A 21,992-nucleotide genomic window follows, 5' to 3' on the forward strand; every position below is an offset into this window, starting at 1 on the left:
AGAGCTGAAGTTTAAGACAGCTTTGTGCAGCTAAAATCTTTCCTCAACATTTCAGTGAAATATAGTTGACCCACACAGTAAACCAAGTAAAAGTCCATTTGTGAAAGACACTGACACAAATTTTAAAAGACATTACAACCCGGATCCCTGAGACAGCCTGCACAGCAACTCAGGATGGTAACAGGCAGGGCACGCTCCACCTGAAAGCTCCGGAAATGGGTTGTGGAGCAAGTGGAGAGTGAGAAGTTCCCAGGAGTGTGCTGGGACGACACAGCTAAGACCAAGTTCCGGATTCCCTGGAAGCATGCAGGCAAACAGGACTTCGGGAGGACTAGGATGCTGCCTTCTTCAAGGCCTGGGCTATATTTAAGGGAAAGGACAAGGAGGGCAACACAGGAGGCCCTGCTACTTGGAAGACTTGCCTGCGTTGTGCCCTCAACAAGAGTCCTGAATATGAAGAGGTTCCTCAGAGAGGCCGTATGGATATTTCCGAACCCTACAAGGTATATTGGCTATGCCACCCAGTACCCTCCCTGCCCAGCCAGAGACCCAGAAATCACCATCAAAGTGACACCACGGTTCCATGTCCTCTGAGAGGGAGGAGGATGAGGGTACCATGAACAACTGTGCACTCAGTCCTACCTACCTCCAGGACCCCCTTGATAATGAGGTAAGGAGCAATGGGGAAGCAAGCCCCAGACTGTAGGAGAAGCAGCCGCAGCAGCAGCAGCAGCCCTAAGCCACAGGATGGTGCAGATACCACTGAGGCTACTTTTCAAGAGGATCAAGTATTCATGGAGAATCTTCTCCCTCTGGACTCGGACTACTCGCTGCTGCTCACCTTCATCTACAGTGGGTGTGTGGTAGGCAAAGCCCAGGTGCACAATCTGGACTGCCACCTTGTGGCTGAGCCCACAGACTCCAGGAGCAGCATGGAACAGGTCATATTTCCCAAGCCTGACCCATCAGAGCCATCCAGCGCCTCCTGAGCGAGATTGAGAGAGGCATCCTGGTGGCCAGTAACTCCAGAGGTCTCTTTGTACAACGCCTTTGCCCCATCCACATCTCCTGGAATGCACCCCATGCCCCACCTGGGCTAGGCCCACATCTGCTGCCTAGAAATGTGTGTGTGGAACTCTTCCTAACCACCTATTTCTGCAGAGACTTGGACAGGTACTTCTGGGTCTTGGGCCCCCTACCCAAGTTCCAGGTAGCACTGCATTTCTGGGAGGAGAGCCCTGACCCAAGCCATTCCTCACAGAATCTTATCACAGTGCAAATGGAGCAGCCCTTTCCCCGACATTTACTGGAGACTCCAGAGGAGCATGCAGCCACTTTATTCCTGGTGTAGTCTGGGGGATCCACCTGCTGCCTCACCTCTCTATTCCTCCTGTCTTCTTTGAAATAGACTCATTCTTCACTCTGTTTTTCTGCTTCCCTTTGTGATGACTGTCATGGCTGTGAATTATGTCCTTGAACTTCTTGCCCACCCTGCTCATGAGAAACTCAAGGATTGTTTTCATCCTTTTCAAAAACTTTTTGAGACATACCCTTTTTTTCTCTAAGGAACTGGGAAATTCCAAGTGGTGAAAACTCAGAGGGGTCTCTCCCTCTTCACCCAACCTCCAACTCAAAAGCCAAGCACTTTATATTTTTTTTCTTAAGCCTACTAAGGATTTAAAATAAGAAAAAAATTATTGAAAGATGAAAAAAAAAAAAAACCAGATGTTACAATAAATTGGATAAAGGTTATTCTTTTTATTTATTATAAACCTTATTTATTGAACAAGTGTGGGGGCTGTAAAGTTGCTTGTAAAACTACTATCTGGTCATTTGAAAAAATCAGATTATTTACAGTGTGTCTTTGAAATTAAAGAAGTCAAATTGTCCTCAGTCAGTATGCATAACTGGCAGAATTAAATTCTTCCAAAATAGCAGACCACTTTTTTGAAACTGTAAATATCTTTAAACTGCAATTTTTTTTTTAAATAAGTACAGAGGATGCTTCAACTTGTAAATTGAATTGGTTAAACAAGTTGACAAAATGTTACAATCACTCTAAATTATATAACATTGCATATATGAATAAATGGGAAACATTAATTGAAAACTTTTTCATCTTCTTTGAAATTCTTGACAATTTTTAGAAAGAAAAGTTTGCTGAATAGTTTGTAGAACTTGGCATTTCTTGAGAAAAACTTGTAATTTCTAGGAGAAGAGGTATAACTAAGTTTTTATATATAAATATAATACAACTAGCTCCCATTACTATAATTTAAATGTAAATGTAAGGCTAATAAAAGTTTACCTAATGTACATGGGTATATTTGTATGTGCCTCAGTATGCATAGAAGTGAGATCAATTAACACATTCATTAATTATCCTCTCAGAAATGAGTGAAGTGCTAAATGTTTGTTTAATGCCTGATGCTCTGAATTTTGTTAACATTTCATAACTGACTTCTACCCCTAAAATTTGAAATACAAACTCATGTGTTTCAAATATCGTTTCATTTACTAATAAGTGTTAATGGCCTCCAATCAGTCCCTAGTCCATTAGCTATGCAAATAGTAAGACCATTATGTAAATTGAGGTTAATTAATTAGTTGTCTGAAGTTTCTTTTTTTGCTTCAGAATTAGCTACCCTGTGGTATTTAGGTCTACATATATCATATGAACAAAGGCAATAAAAGTAAGAAGGTTTCTTCATTAAAAAAGTATTATATTGTGAATTCTTTACCATGACATTATTACAAAATCATTTTCAAAGTAAATTTTACAACAGTACTGTAACTGGATTTAATATTTAAATGAAAATTAATAATTAAAATAGAAAAATTTAAAGTTCATTTAATAAATTCAAGACTAGGAATATTTAAAACATCTTAGCTTTTCAGTATGAAAATTTTTTTCAGGACAGGGGATCAAAGTATGAAACATTTCAAGCATAAAAATATTACAATTACAATGAACCTTCATGTATCAGTTACCCAACTCCAGGTTAACATGTACTGGGAAATAGTTCTGCAACTATGATTCCAAACTTCTCCCTACTGCATTATTCTGAAACTGGTCAGATATATAACATTACATCTTTAAATATTTTGACATGCATCACTTGAAGATAAGGACTGTTAAAATTTATTTTACTCCATCAAAATTGGCAAAAAAATTTTCAGTGCCAACATGTATGTTGTCAGTATTTATATTAAGAATTTATTTTCAATGAAATTCAAATAAGGTTCACTCATTACAAACTGTTAATTAATTGATTCCTTATGTCTCATGTCTCTCTTAATCTATAGGCTTCATCACTACTACTGACTTTTTATTTTCCTTGATTTTTCTCCAGGATACAGTTTTTAAATACTTTCATGGATGCATTAGAATTATACATAATGATAGGATTTGTTGTTACATATTCATACATACCCATGATGTAACAATCTAATTTGACCACTATCATTCCCTATTTCCTTGTTTCTCTTCTCTGGCCTCCCCCTGTCTTTCTTCTTTCTCTACTCATCTCCATTTGATTTTCATGAGAAAATCACCACCACCTCTCTTTTGCTTTTTTCCTCTCTGTCTTTCACATATGAGAGAAAATATTCAACTCTGCAGTTTTTGAGGTTGTTTTATATTGCTAAACATGTTTCCAATTACATCTATTTTCCTGCAAATGACATAATTTCATTCTGCTTTAGGACTGAAAAAATAATCTACATTATTTTTATACATCACTTTTTCTTTATTCATTTATTCATTGATGAATACTTGGATTCATTTTATAATTCAGCTCTTGTAAATTGTGCTGCTATAAACATGGGTATGCATGTATTACTGTAGTGTACTGACTGCAATTCTTTAGGATACTGAGAAGTGATATAGTTGAGTCATATGTTGGCTCCATTCCTAGTGGAGGAACCTCCATTCTGATGTCCATAGTGATTGTACTAACTTAAAATTCCAACAGTATAAAATTGTTCCTTTCTCCCCATATTCTCTCCAGCATTTTTCATTGTTTTTATTTATGATGTCTGCCATTCTGACAGAAGATGAAATCTCTGTGTAGTTTTGATTTACATTTCCCTAATTGCTATTGATGTGGAATACTTTTTCATTATCTGTAGGTCATTTGTATTTCTTTTTTAATATGGAACTGTTTAGTTAATTTGCCCATCTACTAATTTTTTTTTTTTTTGGTTTTAAATTTTTTAGGTTCTTATTTTTTTTTAATGTGTTCTGGATATTAATCCCCTGTCAGAGAGAAGCTAGCAAAGATTTTCTCCAATTATGTAGGTGCTCTATTGACATTCTTAATTGTTTCCTTTGCTTTGCAGCTTTTTGTTATTTTTAGAAGTTTTAAATTTAATGCCATCCCATTTATTATTTCTTAGTTTACTTCCTGAGTTTTAGTAGTTCCACTGGGAAAGTGGTTGCCTATGCCTGTATGTTGGAGTATTGACCTTATGCCTTCTTCTAGGAGTTGCAGAATTTCTGGTCTAATTCCCAAGTGTCTGATCCATTTTGACTTGTTGTTTGTGCAGGCAAGGATCTAGTCTCATTCTTCTACATTTGGGAAACCAGTTTTTTAAAGCACTATTTTACAAAGCACTGTTTTACAAAGCATTTTTTGTAAAACAGACTGTCATTTATCTAAAGTATGTATTTGTTGCCTTCATTAAGGATTGGACGACTATTTGTATGGGTTTTTCTCTGTGGCTTCTATTCTGTACAGTGGGTCTATGTGTCTGTTTTTATGTCAGTACCGAATAGTTTTTGTTATTACAACTCTATAGTATAATTTGAAGTCAGGTATTGTGATGCCTCCAGAATTGCTTCTTTGGTTTAAAATTGCTTTGGCTATTCTGAGTCTTTTTTATTTCCAAATGAATTTTAGAACTATTTTTCCAAGGTCTGTGAAGAACGTGATTGGTATTTTGATGGGAATTACATTGAATCTGTATATTGCTTTTGGTAACATGGACATTCTGCCATATTAATTCTGCCTATCCACAAATAGGGAGTGTTTTCCATCTTCTTCAGTTTCTTTTTTCAAAGTCCTATAATCTTTATTGCAGAGGTATTTCATCTTTTGAGTTAGATTTATTCCAGGTACTTTATTTATTTTTGAGGCTATTCTGAATGTGACTATTTTCCTGATTTTTTTTTTTTTTTTTCTTGGCAGATTCACTATTATTGTACAGGAAAGCTATTGATTTTTGTATGTTGATTTTGTAACCTGCTACTTTGCTGAACTTATTTGTTCTAGCAATCTTCTGATAGAGCATTTCAGATCTTCTTTTATTATCCTTGATATTTCTTTGTTTAAGAAATCAGATTTCTGGATTTTGATGACTGCATTGTGAAGGGATTATTTCATATTTTTCTCTGACTCCTTTATTTCAATAAGTCTGTAGTTAGCTCTGGAGACTTGATTGGTCTAGGTTTATCTTGAATTTTCTTCTTTTTAAAGTAAATAAATCATAGAGCCATTTGCTTCTTAGGCATTAAGTCTCTTTGGTTATCTTTTTGTGACTTAAAGTCATTCCTAGACACATTGATTACTTCATTTCAGTTATTCAGTGTACATTAGTCAAAATACTGCTATAAGGAGAAATTTCTGTTTCTCAAATATTTGGTTAATTTAAGTTCCAGTTCAGATAAGAAAGACAAAAAGAAAAAGAAATCATTTGATTTTGTCTTATTTACTGGTTTTCAAAATACTGTTGATTCACTGTCATGTTGTGAATAGAACCCATGAAATAACAGATGTTTTTGGTTTATGACCATATAACTTCTTTGCAACTATTATACTCAATTCTGTTGTAGTTTAAAAGCAGGGAGAAGCAATGTGCAAACAGAGGGGTGGGTCTGTGCTCCTATAAAACTACCTTTACTGAAGGGGGTTGGGGCTAGTTGGCCCACAAGGTTTCACTCACTTGCTTTAGGTTTTTCATCCAGGACTTATAGATACATGTTCCCTTTCTTTACTGCTAGCTTTATCATTTATCACTAATCATCTTTGGAAATAGTAGATAATATAATAAACATGTAAATGAATGAATGAATGCATGTTGAAAATTTTAAAAATTGACAGTATTATAAAAAGCATATTTTCTCAGTAATTTAAAAGTCAATAAAGAAAGTTGATGTAATTTTATCTATTAACTCATTAAGGTTACAAAAAGTATCATAGTAATCATTGGTATGATATCCCTTTGTTTTTTTCCTCTGTAGACAACAAAATCTAGCCTCCAGCATATCCCTGATCATTGGCTCAGGACCTGCAGAGATATGTTGTTTTAGACAACTATTTTATGGTGGTGACTAAAAGGCCTGACCAGAATGACAGAATGATTGTAGAGGAGGAAAAGTTTATTTGAGGGCTCATGGTTTCAGAGGTCTTAGTCCACAGACAGAGAGCCATTCCTCAAGGCTCAAGGTGAGGATAAACATCATGGTAGAAGAGTGTGGCAGAGGGAAGGCAGCTTACATGATGATCAGGAAGCAGAGAGAGAGACTCCACTCACTAGATACAAATATATACCCCAAAGCTATGCCCTCAATACTCCCCATCCTCCAGCCACACCCCACCTGCCTCCAGTTACCACTCAATTAATCCAATTAATTCACTGGCAGAGTTAAGACTCTTGTAATCCAATCATTTATTCTCTGAATCTTCTTGCATTATCTCACACATAAGCTTTTGGGGGATACGTCACATCCAAACCATAACAAATGTGTACCTCAGTATCCATTGTCTTGTCAATTATAAGTATCTGTAATATACTGATTTCAGGAAACAAAAGAATGCATGTTGATGCCCTCAATATCCTTTTGGTTCAATGTAAGAAAGACGCAAATAGAGACAATTTAAGTCTACACTATTACAAGAGTGAGGTCTGTTGGGGTACACAGTGTAATATGGTACAGAAGAGCAAATAACTAACACATTAGTGATCAGAGAAAACCTTTCAAATGTCTGAACCTTTGAACTCTCTCCTGAAAACAGAGCAGCTAAGATTTAACAGGGCAATTCCAGATACTGTTAGCTGATTGTTAGAAATGATAAAAAAAAAAAAAAAGCACAGTATTTTATAGAACATATTGATAAAATTCTAAGGTACATTGGTCCTATGTTGGGAGCTGTGAATGAATCATTGCTTTGAACTGCCCAAAGACAGAGGCAACACCTTCCTTGGGAATTTCTTGGTGGGAAGCCACCCATTGAAAAATGCCCAGTTGATGGTGATGCTCTGCTCATGGGAGATTCTGTGGTAGCCACAGAACTTATTAGTTTAATAGCCTTGGGTTCAAACACCAGCTGTCTGGAGGTAGAGGGTATGAGGGCAAACTCATAAGTACTAATGGAACTGTTTTACCTACAACTTAGGTTTTGTTTACCTTGAAGAAGTTTTCTCATAATAAATCCTTTTGATGTTTAAACTTATATAATAATCATGCTGAGACTGCTTGTGATCAGTCTGTCCCAGAGGCAGGGTACACCACTGGGTCCCACTTTTCCTATTTTTATGTCTATCTGTCAGCCTGCTTTTCTGAACCTCCTCACCATCCAGTTCCAGGAAACTGAGTAAACGTCTTGCTGGTCACGAGAGTATTAAAATTGTACAGAGCTGCACAAGAAACAGATATAGATTAGACAACATATTTCAACAGAGTAGAGTGTCCTAAAGGCCCTACTCTCAAGAAGAATTAAAACTGGTCAAGTAAAGGGAAATTCATAAATTACCCTGTGACATGTTTCTTCAGAGAGAAAATTGTACTTAAATTCTCTTCTGCAACACATTTATTCCTCCTAAAAGAAGAATTGTGGAATACATATACCTTTCCATCTCAAGTTTAATGTTGGAAATTATAGTAAAACTACTGTATACTGTTGTGGGGCAATGTGAATTCACGTTTGAGACCTGCTAGGTAAATCTACAGGAAAAAAGGTGAAGGAACAGTTTTATGATACTAGAGTCAAGGAGAATTGCAGCCACATCTAAATATATCTGTACTCCTAGAAATATGCAGAGAACCTGTAAATATTATAAAAGGTCCAGATTGGGATACATGTGAATGCTAGTTTTCTTAGATACTGTTAAGTGGATCACCTGAACATGTGATGATAATGCTCGAGACAAAAACTAGGGATCAACTCTGAATTCATCCTAAAATGTCAAACTGAAATTAATTGAAATGCATTGCCAAAATTAAGTTGGAGCAGGAGCGTACTGTTTCTGAAAGTGCTCTTTTTGACAACATCGGTTTTAAATACAGGTCTGAACAAAAGTATTCAACATTTCACAACAGTTAAATAGGAACTTCTCTGTAAATCTTACTTAAACTTCCTCCTCAATCCCAAGGTCAGATGATGGCATGTCTAGTGGTTGGAAAAAAAAAAAAAAATTCAAGCTGCCAATGAACTAAGGAGGGAGAGATTTAAAAAGAAGAAACAGGAAGATTTGTCCAATTTATGAGTGAGTCTGAAAAATTCAGGCCAGATTGTGAAGGGTTTTAGTATCAGACTAACATTATGCAAATATGCAGTATAAGTACTGTATTCATATGATAGATGACTTTGCTAACTAAGCAGCAACTTTGCCCACCCCACCTAACCACCCTGATCTGCAGCCTTTTCATTACAACTATTTATGTAGTCATTTCTACAGATAGAACCAGTGTACTGTCTTAAACAAGATAATGTGCTTAGGAGCTTATAGTTCATGATATTGTAGGGACTACTCTGAAAACCGTTGGGGATCTCTCTCCATACAATAAACCCAGAAATAAAGTGTTCATTCTCATATCCTCGTTCCTATGAACTTTTTGGTCTTCTGTCCCAGTTTTAATTTGTCTTTCTTATTTCATTTTTAATCTCATTCTAACAAGTACCCAAATTTTCTTTCTTGGTTCCCATAATGAGCACTAATTTTGATTAAATAATTATCTTTAGTTTACCAAGGAAAGATAGACATGAATGCATTGCTCTTTTTAATACATTATTTCAAAATTATGTGATTTTTTTTTTCTTATTCATATGTCTCCCCAGACGACTCCTAAGTTCACAGAGTAAAATGTTATTTGTTGCAAAAAGAGTTTAAGGATCCTGAATTGAGGAGAACTTCTACAGAAACTTACATCAGTAATTTGTCACAAAACTATCCTGATACTTTTATATTTATATAGTAAAAATGTAATCACATGCAACTTTATGGTTTAGATTGATTTATGTAATTCCATAACTGAAGAGGCAATTTTTGCTTTATAGTAATATTATAATTATCTTTAAATGTGAAAGAGAAAACCAAGCTTTTTATAAATATGTCATTGTGTTTTGATTCAATAACTAAATTTTCAATTGAGAATAAATGACAGAACAATTAAGATAAAGCTTAAACTGGTGATAAAAAACAATTCAAATGCTATTGATTTCATTCCATGGTTTTGCTTTAGGGTACAAACTTATAATACATTTCATTTACTTGACTTTTCTGTTTTAAAACAGAAGGTCTGTGACAAATAATGCTAATGACTCTTTTCTTGTTATTGACTGACTTGCAAAAATATTCTTCATATAAGTTGAGTAACATTGTTGAGGCAAGTCACATTATATACTTTTTAATCTTAAAATTCCAGTAATGATAAATGTCATATTTGTGCTATAGTCATATAGCCACAGTTCTGGAAACCCCATAAATAATTTATTACTTTAAACCTTGGAAACCAGTTTGTAAATATTAATACCATAATATCACAGTGTTTTTGTATCACGTATTCAATGCATCATATATTAACACACAGTTGAAACAATTACATGTTAATGAAATAAAAGTTTATTTTAGAATATTCATGGCATAAAAATATTTACCCATAAAGCATTACATTGTGAAAAATAGTTTTTCTTAGAAATGTGATTTAGAAACGGTTATGGATATTATTAATGCATTAGTAAAACCAAATGTACTGAGGCAATGCTATTTCATTGACCCCCCTAATTGGTCTGTAAACCAAGAACAATGATGTTTGATCAACCTTTTTAAACTAGAGGACAAATTATGATACATATTTCTGCATATATGATATGAAGAAAATCATGTTTCATGAAGAAAGTATTTTATATTGCTTCCGTTAAAATTAATATTGAAGAGGTTAGAAGTGCATAAAATGTTCCTCTTTAGCTATGACTGAACCCAAGTCTAAAACCAGAAGATGTAATTTGTTTCCGTCTTCAGAATATTTTTCTAATTAATATAAGTAATGTATAGTTAAGAACTTAAATTTTCTCTTTCTTTTTCTTTTTTTCCTTTTTCAGTGCTGGGAATGGAACCTGGGGCCTTGCATGTGCTAGGCAAGCAAGCACTCTAACACTGTCCTATACCTCCAGGCCATTAATTTAAAATTTCTCTTAAGCTATTTTATCCCAAATTTAAAATGATTTTTCAAAGTCAAGATCATTTATTGAATATCAAATTTTTTTGCAAACTTATATGCTGTTTCGTAGGGTAGCAATCATTTGATTAATCATGAGACTCCAGGACCACACAATGGAAACTCTATGTCTCTTGCTTCAAGAACTCCTACTTCAACAGAAACAAACTAAATCCTATTTCATGCACATGAAACTAGCACAGGACTGAAATCTGTTAAATCATGTATGTATTTGAAATATTGTCATTTCCCGAAATAGAAAATGAAAGCAACTATGACAACTATGTGGAGAACATATGCATAAAAGACATTTTAGCAGAATTTTATGCTGAAATCACATTTTCTTTATTATTGTTTATGGATTATAGTACTGGCCATTGAGTCAGTTGTTACTTAATCAAGATTTTGACTTAACTATAGAGTAGGCAGCACTAGTTTTTTAAAAATAATTTGCTGAAGACTGAGTGTAGATATTGTATTTATTTTTACTTGTTTTACTCATTATGGCAAACAGTAAGTTTTTTCCTCTTAATTACATGTTTTATTTTGAGCAGTACTAATAAGGAGCTGAACTTACTGATTCTTTGTTGCAATGAAAATGAAAAAATTCCCATTAACTAGACGAAACTAAATTTCAGCATTATGTTTAAATAATGAGAATGAAGTACAAGAAAAGTTGCATTAAAAAGGAACATAAATAAGAGAGAACCTTCAGAAGATTTATTGTCTCAACTTTAGTGGGCCTTTCAATTCTGTTAGACATCTTCTAGGTCACTGCTTTTCTCAATTTGCATATTGATTGAGTTATTTTCACTTAATTTCAAGGAATAACTATACCTTAATGTCTTTACTTGCATTGTTCTCTCTTTTGAAAATGACCTTCATTGTTTTCCTGATCCACTCCCAATTATTCTGGAAGACTCAGTTTAAGTCATTCAATTTTGGTTAATTAATGATACATAGTCTCTGTCACCTGGGAAAAATTATATCTTGCCTGTGATTTCTTCTCAAAAGCAAGGGTCTGATATTATTCAGTTTCGTATTGCCTCAGTTTTCATTACAGAATCCCAGGTGCTCTGTGGGTCATCAGAAAAGATAACATTTGAAGATGGATCTGAAAGAGAGGGTCATATAAATATTATGGAGGTAGAGAAGTTGCATTTCAGGGGACAATTGTGAATACTTTCTTGCCTGCACAATACAGAATTTGTATAGTAAATTATGTTGATTCCCTGTGATAGTGCTTTCTGTCAGAGAAATGCTTTCCATGATTTATTCCTCTCCTCAGCTTTACACTTTTGTTTTGGTTTTGCTGATTGTATTAGTCAGGGTTCTCTAGAGGAACAAAATCAACAGGAAGTATGATTTACAAGGAGATTTATTAGATTGCCTTATAGCACCAGAAGCTGCATAGTCCACAATGGCCATCAGCAGCTGTGCAGTCCAAGACACAGAACCCACTGTTGATCAAGAAAGACCAACAGTGCTACCCAGATCCCAGACCAAGGCTTGTGGAAACTACCTGGAGAATCACTGGCAGAGTCTTCTTTGGAAGAGTGAAGAAGCGGGAGGCCAATATCCTTAGAGGATTGAAGCAGCAATCAAGAACCCATCAAGAGCCATGTCTGCAGAGTGGCTATAGCCTGTGAGCAGTGAGATCCAGGACAGAGTCTCAGCCTTGTCGCTGCCACCGCTGCCCAGAGACTGCTGAGCTCTCGTCCGTCCACTGCCACCCACTCCAGACACAGAACATACAGTCAAGGATAAAAATGAGCTGGTGCAGAGGGTCAAACTAGCCGAGCAGGCTGAACAATATGATAGCATGGCAGCCTGCATGAAGTCTGTAACTGAGCAAGGAGCTGGATTGTCTAATGAGGAGAGGAATCTTCTCCCGGTTGCTTATAAAAATGTTGTAGGAGCCCGTATGCCATCTTGGAGGGTTGTCTCAAGTATAAGCAAAAAGACGGAAGTTGCTGAGAAAAAAGCAGATGGCTCGAGAATACAGAGAGAAAATTGAGACTTAGCTAAGAGATATCTGCAATGATGTACTGTCTCTTTTGGAAAAATTCTTGATCCCCAATGCTTCACAAGCAGAGAGCAAAGTCTTCTATTTGAAAATGAAAGGAGACTATTACCATACTTGGCTGAGGTTGCTACTGGTGATAAGAAAGGGATTGCAGATCAGTCACAACAAGCCTACCAAGAAGCTTTTGAAATCAGCAAAAAAGAAATGCAGCCAACACATCCTATCAGATTGGGTCTGCCCCTTAACTTCTCTGTGTTCTATTATGAGATTCTGAACTCACCAGAAAAATCCTGCTGTCTTGCAAAGACAGCTTTTGATGAAGCCATTGCTGAACTTGATACATTAAGTGAAGAATCATACAAAGACAGCACATGCCAATAATGCAATTACTGAGAGACAACTTGACATTGCGGACATCATATATCCAAGGAGACGAAGCTGAAGCAAGAGAAGGAGGGGAAAATTAACTGGCCTTCCAACTTTTGTCTGCCTCATTCTAAAATTTACACAGTAGGCCATTTGTCATTCATGTTGTCCAACAAATAGTTTTTGTTTACGATTTATGACAGGTTTATGTTACTTCTATTTGAATTTCTATATTTCCTATGTGGTTTTTATGTTTAATATTAGGGGAGTACAGCCAGTTAACATTTAGGGAGTTATTTGTTTTCATCTTGAGGTGGCCAATATAGGGATGTGGAAATTTTATACAAGTTATAAACGTTTGGCCTAGTATTTTTAGGTACATTGTGGCTTCACAAGGGCCAGTTGTTAAAACTGCTTCCATGTCTAAGCAAAGAAAACTGCCTACATATTGGTTTGTCCTGGTGGGGAGTAAAAGGGATCATTGATTCCAAAAAAAAAAAAAAAAAAAAAAAGCCCATCAAGAGGAGTGGAGCTTGCATCTGCATCTGCTTCCTTGTTTTACAAACTTTTGTTCCTCCTTATTGGGCAGTGCTGCCTACCCTTAGGGAGAGTCTCCACTTCAATTCACTATTCCACATTCCAGTCATTCCTAATAAGCCCTCATCAACACACCCAGAAGCTTTAATCATCTGCATCTCTTAATCCAACCAAGTTGACAATTCAAATTAACCATTATACTGAAGGAGATTAAACATGGCTTCATGTACTCTACCACTGAGCTATACCTGCAGACCTTCAAACTTACCTTTTTGACATTTATTATTTATATGAAAGATTATATCTAATCATATCTTGTCATGAATAGCTTTGGATAAAATATGTGGTTTTCAACCTGGAATAATTAATAGAATCATAATTTTATAATTCATCTTGTGAACTCTGGACTGTATGATTTACAAAGGCATTCAATGAGTTGAACATATGAAGTGATAATAAAAGCCTAAAAACAAAGTCGAATAACTTAATCTAGGGCTTTTCCAAGAAAAAAGTGGCAAATATATGAGCACCAAGAATTACTGGGACTCAGCTCTTTTGATCCTAAAATGAGATATCCTGCTATTATCTTAGGTTATATTACATGGATTGGTAAAAGCCTTCTGGATCATCTTCTAATTGTTACTATTCTTTCATTAAAACTAGTGTCCTTAATTCCAATCATGTATAATCAGATAATTTATATAAGAAACATGACTTTTATATTGGGGACATATCTAATATGATTTTGTTTCCTGTCACATGACCCCTCAAACATTATTTTCATGTCATAGAGATCACGAAGAATGTTAAATTAACCAATATATGTTCAACTTTTGATAGGCACAATGCCATCACAACTACCTACATTATGAGATCATTGTAAGGTGTTCATATTCTGGCAAAGAGGCTATGACGCTTGAGTAGAAAAAATATAGAGCTGCTAGGAAAAGTGTATGGCCAACTGATATATGAGAGACATAGACATGCAGAATTTGAGACGAAGAGAAGAGATTCCATGGTAGACTAAAGAGCTTCTTGATTGAGATAGGAAATGGACACTTGAAATAATAACTGGTTTTGTGTAAGTTGATCTATTCTGATTAGGCTAAGTGGGAGAAGGAAGAAAGGATTCAGGGAGAACATTAGAAGGAAAACTTTGGGGAAGAGAACTTTTATGGTGTCTGGAGAATAGTGAATATACCATAGCAGTAACAAAAAATTAGTGAAGAATAGAATTGGGAAGTAAATGAATAAAAGACATCATAAAGTATTTTCTTAAAACATGGGGTCTTTAAACTACTCAATGATAATCATTTTAGATTCTTGTTTAAAACTATAATATTTATGCTCTTTCTATAAACTAAATTAAGATAATTAGACATAGAAAATGAAAGTCTAAAGAGTTAGAATGTGCCCTGTGTTTTTATTTGTTTGTGTTTGTGGCTTTGCCACTATTCAAAATACTAATATTGAGAATGAATGATTGTAGTTTTATATTTTTTCTCAGTAACATGAAGAAATGTGGCTCAGTAGTTAAGTACTCCTGGGTTCAATCCCTGGTTACCACCCCTCCCCCCAAAAAAAATAGACTCAAAGCCAGGGACACCAAAATGTACTATTTCTACCTATTTAGAAGGAATATGGAAATGAGAATAAGGAAATAACTTACTGTACTTATAACAGGGAGTTCTTTTTGGTCAAGGAAATGAATGGTCTTAAAGCAGGGGAGTTAGGGAACCTCAGCAGTTTGTTATTGTGAAGAGTTATTTGGATTCACTGAATTAACTCAGATCCAAGGACTTACTTGTAGACTGTAAAAAAGGAAAATTATCAAGTTTCCAGGGGCCATCTGGCTTTGTCTCTCCAGACTGAATGACTGAATAGTCATTGAAGAGCTCAGTGGAGAGAAGTAAAATTTGTATAGTGATGGCCTGTTAGCCATAGTACAGGAGGGGATCAAGAAGGGCAGAGAATGATTAAGTCAGGCATGGTGGTACACTCCTATAAGATCATCTACTCTGGAGGTTCAGCAGAAGGATCAAAAGTTTGAGTCCAGCTTGGGAATTTTGCAAGACCCTCTTTCAGAATAAAATAAAAAATAAGAGGGACTGGGGATATAGCTTAGTGGCAAATCACCTGCCTAGCATGCAGGAGACTCTGAAATCAATCCCTCCAAAATTTAAAAAGTAAAAAAGTCAGAAAATGACTAGAACATCAACTATTCCAGATACTTAAAAAAATTTAGGACCAAGGAAACTATTTTGGATGGTACTTATTTGGGCCTCAGTGACAACAGTGAGTGACAATTATTCTTTTCTTCTTAATTAAAGACTGATAAGTGGAAGAAAACAGGGAAATGAATATGCATAGATAAAGAATTTCCTAATTTTATCTTCACAATAGACACAAATTAAAGTTTATTTTTAAATATTTTCTGATTTTATTAATATTTACATTTTTATCAGGAATGTATTTGAATTTAGTTCATAAATTATGTCAATACAAAGGCAGAAGCTGAGAATTTTATGATTTAAAGATAAGAAACATAAATTCAGTTTGTCATTCTTTTAAACCATTATTTAGAAAACTAATCTAGTAGTCAATTCTTGAAAATCTAATTCATATTCCTATTCCCAGGAACTTTTATAAGCTCAATTAATCAATCTTGTTCATGTTTGTATCCCTAGTGGTATCTTGTACCTAATTAGTCCCCTGTGTAATATCTTAAAAATAATTACAGACAAGCAGCTCAAAGAAAATCATTATTTTAAATGCTGTCACTTCATTTTGTAAGCTGTGGCCAGTTATTTATTTATAGCATCTTCTTATCATCAAGATTCCTAGACAAAGATTGCTGTGTTTAAGTTTTATATTTTATTAAAATGCACAAGAAAGTTAGACACTTGAACCAGTCCAGTGGCTCAATTTTATTTATGGGCAATTCCCGTTAGATGATATTCCATAAATACTAAATATGGACAAGCAGTAAAGAGGTTATATCATTAAAAAACAGTATGAGCAAAAATTTTATAACTCAGATGATTTAACAATTAAATTGTTCCTGTTCAAAATTACCTTAATAGAACAGAGAAAATGCAAATGCTAAAAGAATTTTATTTGATTAATTGTTTAACATTCCTGACTTTAGTATCATATAAGCTTGAACCTCTCCTGATTTCTCCAGCTATTATCTTTCCTAATTTTTGTAAACTGTAGAATTTTTAACTTTCTATTAGGCTAAATATGTCCATATATCATAGAGTGTGAATTTTAAGCATGATAAAAGTTTGCAAAGTACTTAACTTATGGGAACACAGGAAACACTTAAAAAGTTATTATATTTCTTATGAATTCTGTGAATAACCAATGATTGTAGGTTGTAAAATGTTAGGAGACTGATCAGGTTATCTTTTGGAGTCTTTAGATTTGGATCCCACTGTCTTGATTGATAACCAGATATTATGTATACAAAATTACAAATATTTTTCCCCAAAATACTGGTCAAGATACAGGCAATCATGCATGGTATTAATGAGAAGTATACTAAAATATAGTACTTAATTAAATTCTGTAACACAGAATGGAAAATTTGCTTCATGTAATTCAGTAACTTGGGAGGGAAATTCCAACCTTTTGATGTAGATAGTGAGATATAGTCTACTTTCACTGGTATGGAAGACATTGGTCATTCTCAATCACTCTTGGAATGGATATTTAGTTGGAAACAACCAAACCCACTTTCTTTCTTTCTTTTTTTTATAAAACAATGCATGCAAAAATTAATCTTCGTGGTTTTAGATATAAAAGCACACTCAAGTATGTACTAGCTACCTAAAGACAAGAAAATTCTCTTTCCTTTTTTTTTTTTTTTTTTTTCTTTTTTTGGAGGAAGGGGGCTCTTGACATAAACTGTCCTGTCCCTTATTTCTTCTAACTCACAAATTCTAGAGAGACTTCAAGACTCCCTTGGATCTTAAAATGATTCACAGTGTGGTTTGTCTAAGGTTTGTGGTGTTCTGTACACAGGGGGAAAAGGAAGAAGTGCATGTACATACACAGTCATATCCCCAACATTGCTCACATTATCTGACAGTGGTAATAAAGTTCAGAGGGGAGTTAAATAGAACCAGATAACCATGTGAGATTATTAAGAGCCTTCTGTTTCATGCTAACTTTTTATATGAATTCTTTATATTTTTAATATTATATGATTTATGTCTTGTTTCACATAGTAATATCTAGAGTGGCTAATGCATGGTATTACCTCAAAACTATATAGAATGTTTGAATAAATAACCAATTGGTAGAAAGAACAAATGAGTGACTATTGATTTTAATACTTGACAAAGTATTATATTCGTATTTTCACTGTGATGGTCAGGATTTAGAACACATTGAAAAGAGATGGCAAGGGAAGCAGATGATATATAATCACACGGACAAAGCACCAAAAAACTTGCATATATGGGAAGTTAAAGGGTTGTGAGAATAATGACACAAGAAATATTTAAGAACTTATTTACTTGTTTATGAGGCAGATATATATAAAATTTGGTGACCAACCAGATATGAAGTTAACTGATGACCAAGTTGTTACTCTGTAAATTTTTACTTTTTTTTTTTTTATACCAGGGCTTGAACCCAGTATGCTTAACCACTGAGCCACACCCCCAGCCCTTTTTACATTTTATTTTTAGACAGAGTCTCACTATGTTACTTAGGGCTTTGCTAAATTGCTGAGGCTGGCCTTGAACTCTTGATCCTCCTGACTCAGCCTCCCAAGTCTTTGAGATTACAGGTATGCACCACTATGCTAGCTATTTTTCCCAATTTAAATGACTCACCCATTTAATGAAGAATAATGACATGATTAATTAGTATATTTTGAGACCTCTATCTTATGCATAATTCCAAAAAGACACAGCAGATTTAATTTTTATGTATTTCTGAATGACAGAGAAGAAATGTTTTCAGAAAAGTGATATAGTTTAGGGCTCTTCCTTTTTTTTGCATATTAAATGTAGAGCTATTGCCTTCTTTGATTCTAGTTGTAAAAATTGTACACTGCTAAGATAAAAATGGATTTTTTTTCTTTTTTTGATAAACTATCATTTCCCTGCTGGTCCCCATCTCTATTGACTTAGCACATTTTCCTCTGTGTTCTAGCTCTTTCAGTTCAAGAATTATGAGAAGGAATGAAGCAGAGAGTAATGCAGTAGTATCAACAAGATATGGGTAAAAGTGTAGGGTTTGTCTTATGTCAAAAAAAAAAAAGGGGGAAGAAAGAAAGAAAAAAAAGCCTCTTCCTTTCTTCCTAACTTCCTTTCCTTTTGTTAATAAGACAAGAGAGGTTCCTCATTAATTTGTTCAATCAACACAGACATCCTATATACCCATTATGTACTGCTGTGCTGCTAGCTGGTATTCATTACTGAAAGCTTGAGAGAGGGCATTCATTACAGGATAAAATATTAAAATAAGGTTTTTCTAATAAATACCTTGTAGATCAACTGCCATATATTTGATCATAATTAAAATACATCAGATAAGTTTTCTTAGGCAGTATGTTGGAATTCTTATTTTAATCTACTTTTGCAGAATTCTTAACCATTTATTTCTCGTTTTATCTGGTTTGGACATTGTTTAGTATCAGAAACATCACTCTTGAACTAGTGACCAATTCCAATTTCTTGCTAAAGGAATAATGTGGGGATGTTTCTAACATTTGAGGATGAAATGTGTTCTTTATGGTATCCTTTATATGATTTAAATGACAAAATATACTATTTATGAATCACACCATTATTATCTCTTCAGCTACATTTTTTGAGTGAGTGCTAACTTCTAAAACAAAGAATCCCTAATACATAATAAAATTTATTTTCCCTTTTGTAGAAACAAGCAATTCACTCAACAGTTTCCAACTTTTAAAATAAAAATAAAAATATTACATTGTAGTTTTAAAGTAGGAGAGTGTCATCGCTAGTTTCATAAGAATAATATATAATATACATGATTTATGGACATGTCTATTATTTCAGAAGGAGCCTATGTATTTCTGCCGCTTTAATGTAATTGGTAACGTATGTGAAGTGTTTGTGAACTTGAACCATTGAGTCGTTTTGTTAAAATCAGCAGGCCAGAGTTGCACCTCTGTAATCCTAGCGACTTCTAGTCTGAGGCAGGAGAATGGCAAGTTCAAGGTCACATTCAGCAGGTTAGCAAGACCCTTACCAACTTACGGATATCCTGTTGCAAAATTTTAAAAGAAATAAATTTTAAAATGCTGGATATGTGACTTAGTCAGTAAGTGTCCTTGGGTTCAATCCCCAGTACATAAACAAACAAAAAAATAGCAGTATACAGTACTTTAGTGCATGGTACTTTAGTGTTTATTAATCAATTAAAATAAAGACATTATATCAAAAGAAATATGGGCAATTTTACATTATTGTACCAAAAGTATCATTACTGGTGTCCTCTGGATTTGGTGAATTAGGTATTCATGTAGAAAAAACTTTTAAGTATGATGTGTTTATCCCCATACATTTGTTTTTCTAATGAATAAACATTAATAAAAAATGCTTTCTTTCTTGTCTTCCAGGCAATACAGCTAAAGTATACATTGAAATTCAGGATGAAAATGATCATCCCCCAGTGTTTCAGAAAAGATTCTACATTGGAGGGGTATCTGAGGATGCAAGAATGTTTGCTTCTGTGCTCAGAGTGAAGGTATGAAAAAATGTACTAAGACACAGCACTGAAGTGAAAGCAAAGGGTCCAGGTTCTGCAGATGAACAGTATCCATGCGGTTTGCATTAATTGTGTAGTTACTCAAATTGTATAAACAAAAGCCTGAAGTTTGCAAATATATGAGCTTAATTATTCAAACTAAGACACAGATTATTTATATGAGCTGACTATAGAAACAACTTCATTTTTATTTTTACTAATAAGTGAGAAAATTATGTTTTATAATAAATAACTTTAAAAAGTTTGTTTTCTTACTATGTTTTTATGCCTTTTTAAGGTTTAATTCAGGATAACTTCAGATTCTCACAATGTAATTTCAAGTGGAAAATACAAAATCGCTGATTTCCACTTGAAGAAATAATATTTTAAAGGTTTAATAATTTTGTTCTACAATACTTTTTTGAAATTTTAATGTTGACTAAATTAATGCAGAAAATAACACTACTAATGATAATACTTAATTGAAAAATTAAAAAAAAATCCTTCATATTTCAAAATTTTGCCTAACCTACTTAGAAGTTTTAAATATATTTGAGACTAAAGTTGATGATATTTAATATTTCCCTAATTTAATCGAAATGTTTAAGAATATTTCAAAAGTTCGGCAATACAAATAGTTGCAATAGTTTCATGACTAACAAATATATGTTAAAATATTGCACTTTACTGGGGAAAGAATTTAAAGGCTATTCATTTTTTATTCTCAGTTACATTTTTTTGAAAGTATTTTAATAGTCATTTCCATAACTATAAATACGTCTACACAAAACCCAAATATCCCTAGATTTTGTGTATTTATTTCTGTTTTTCTTTCACTACTAACAGGAACTCCCTGGATAGAGCTCTTTTTACACGTATTAGTTTATCACCTATCAAACACACTCAAAAAGAAAAAGAAATGTCACTAAAGCAAATAAGACATGCACTGTGCTTGTTCTTCTACAAAGCCAAATACTGGTACCTGATCTGTATCACCTGTTTTTATGAAAAGTGTTCCACATATTTGTCCATCACTTTATTCACAACTTATAAATTGAAATAACAGCCCTCAGTAGCCAATTTTTATCTTATTTTATGTTTTATTCCAATTACCAGTTAATCGATTCAGTTCGATCATTTTGCTAACAAATATTTTTGAATGCTTATAGTGTGTTAAACAGTGCTCTAGAGATTAGATTTAGAAGAATTAAAAAAAAAATTAAACAAAGAAAGAAAGTTCCCACCCTAGCAATGCAAATAAATTGAATAGAATATAAATAGTTAGGTGCAATCAGTAGCTATTTAATATAAAGTCATGTAGTGATACATTCTATGACAAGAACACAGTTTGAGAATGGTGTTTTCAATTAGAAAGTTTAAAAAGAGCTCTCTGAGGGGAAAAACTTAAATGCTGATGTGAATAAAGGAAAAGAACAAGATTTATTAAATCTGAGGGAAGGAACATTCTGAGTATTCCAATGTAAAGCCCCTAAATCTAAAAGGGGCTTAAGAGACCAATAAGACTAAGAAATGCTGGGTGGAGATGAGATATGTACCCTGGGGCTGGACTATGGGATTTCTTTTCTGTGCTGGAAAGAAAGTCTTTGAATAATTTGGACCGAATGGTATGTCTTAATTCAATATAAAGGGATTATTCCTGACACTTGAGGTTGGAAGTTTGTAACAAACACAGTACTTTGAGACAGGAGTAAAAGTTGAGCCTAATGCACTACTACTCCAGACAAAGTGTTATCTTGGCTTTAACCATGAGGGTGGTCTGTGGAGATGTTGAGAAGGAAGTCAAAAGGAGAATAGAAAGGATTTGCTAAGATTCTAAGTAGTGCACTAGGAAAATTCAAGAATGCCTCAGTTTTTGTTCTAAAGAGGTCCTTG

The 21,992-nt window shown here is 34.1% G+C and overlaps 1 protein-coding gene and 2 pseudogenes across 3 annotated transcripts in view; all 3 read left to right on the plus strand.

Moving 5' to 3' along the window:
- The window catches only part of PCDH15 (protocadherin related 15), a gene marked incomplete at its 3' end in the record, with an annotated part of 922,351 nt that overhangs the window by 818,853 nt on the left and 81,506 nt on the right, over positions 1-21,992 (plus strand). Inside the window, exon 26 of the mRNA XM_079136109.1 lies at positions 19,972-20,099. Coding sequence (XP_078992235.1) covers positions 19,972-20,099 — 128 coding nt within the window. The remainder of the gene's footprint in view (positions 1-19,971; positions 20,100-21,992) is intronic.
- LOC306658806 (interferon regulatory factor 9-like) lies at positions 175-1,427 on the plus strand (annotated as a pseudogene). Its single transcript has one exon. The product of its transcript is annotated as an interferon regulatory factor 9-like (transcript).
- Positions 12,035-13,257, plus strand: LOC306659043 (14-3-3 protein zeta/delta-like; annotated as a pseudogene). The gene has a single exon. The product of its transcript is annotated as a 14-3-3 protein zeta/delta-like (transcript).

This window comes from Sciurus vulgaris (assembly GCF_902686455.1).
Source record: "Sciurus vulgaris genome assembly, chromosome: 4".
NCBI lineage: Eukaryota > Metazoa > Chordata > Mammalia > Rodentia > Sciuridae > Sciurus > Sciurus vulgaris.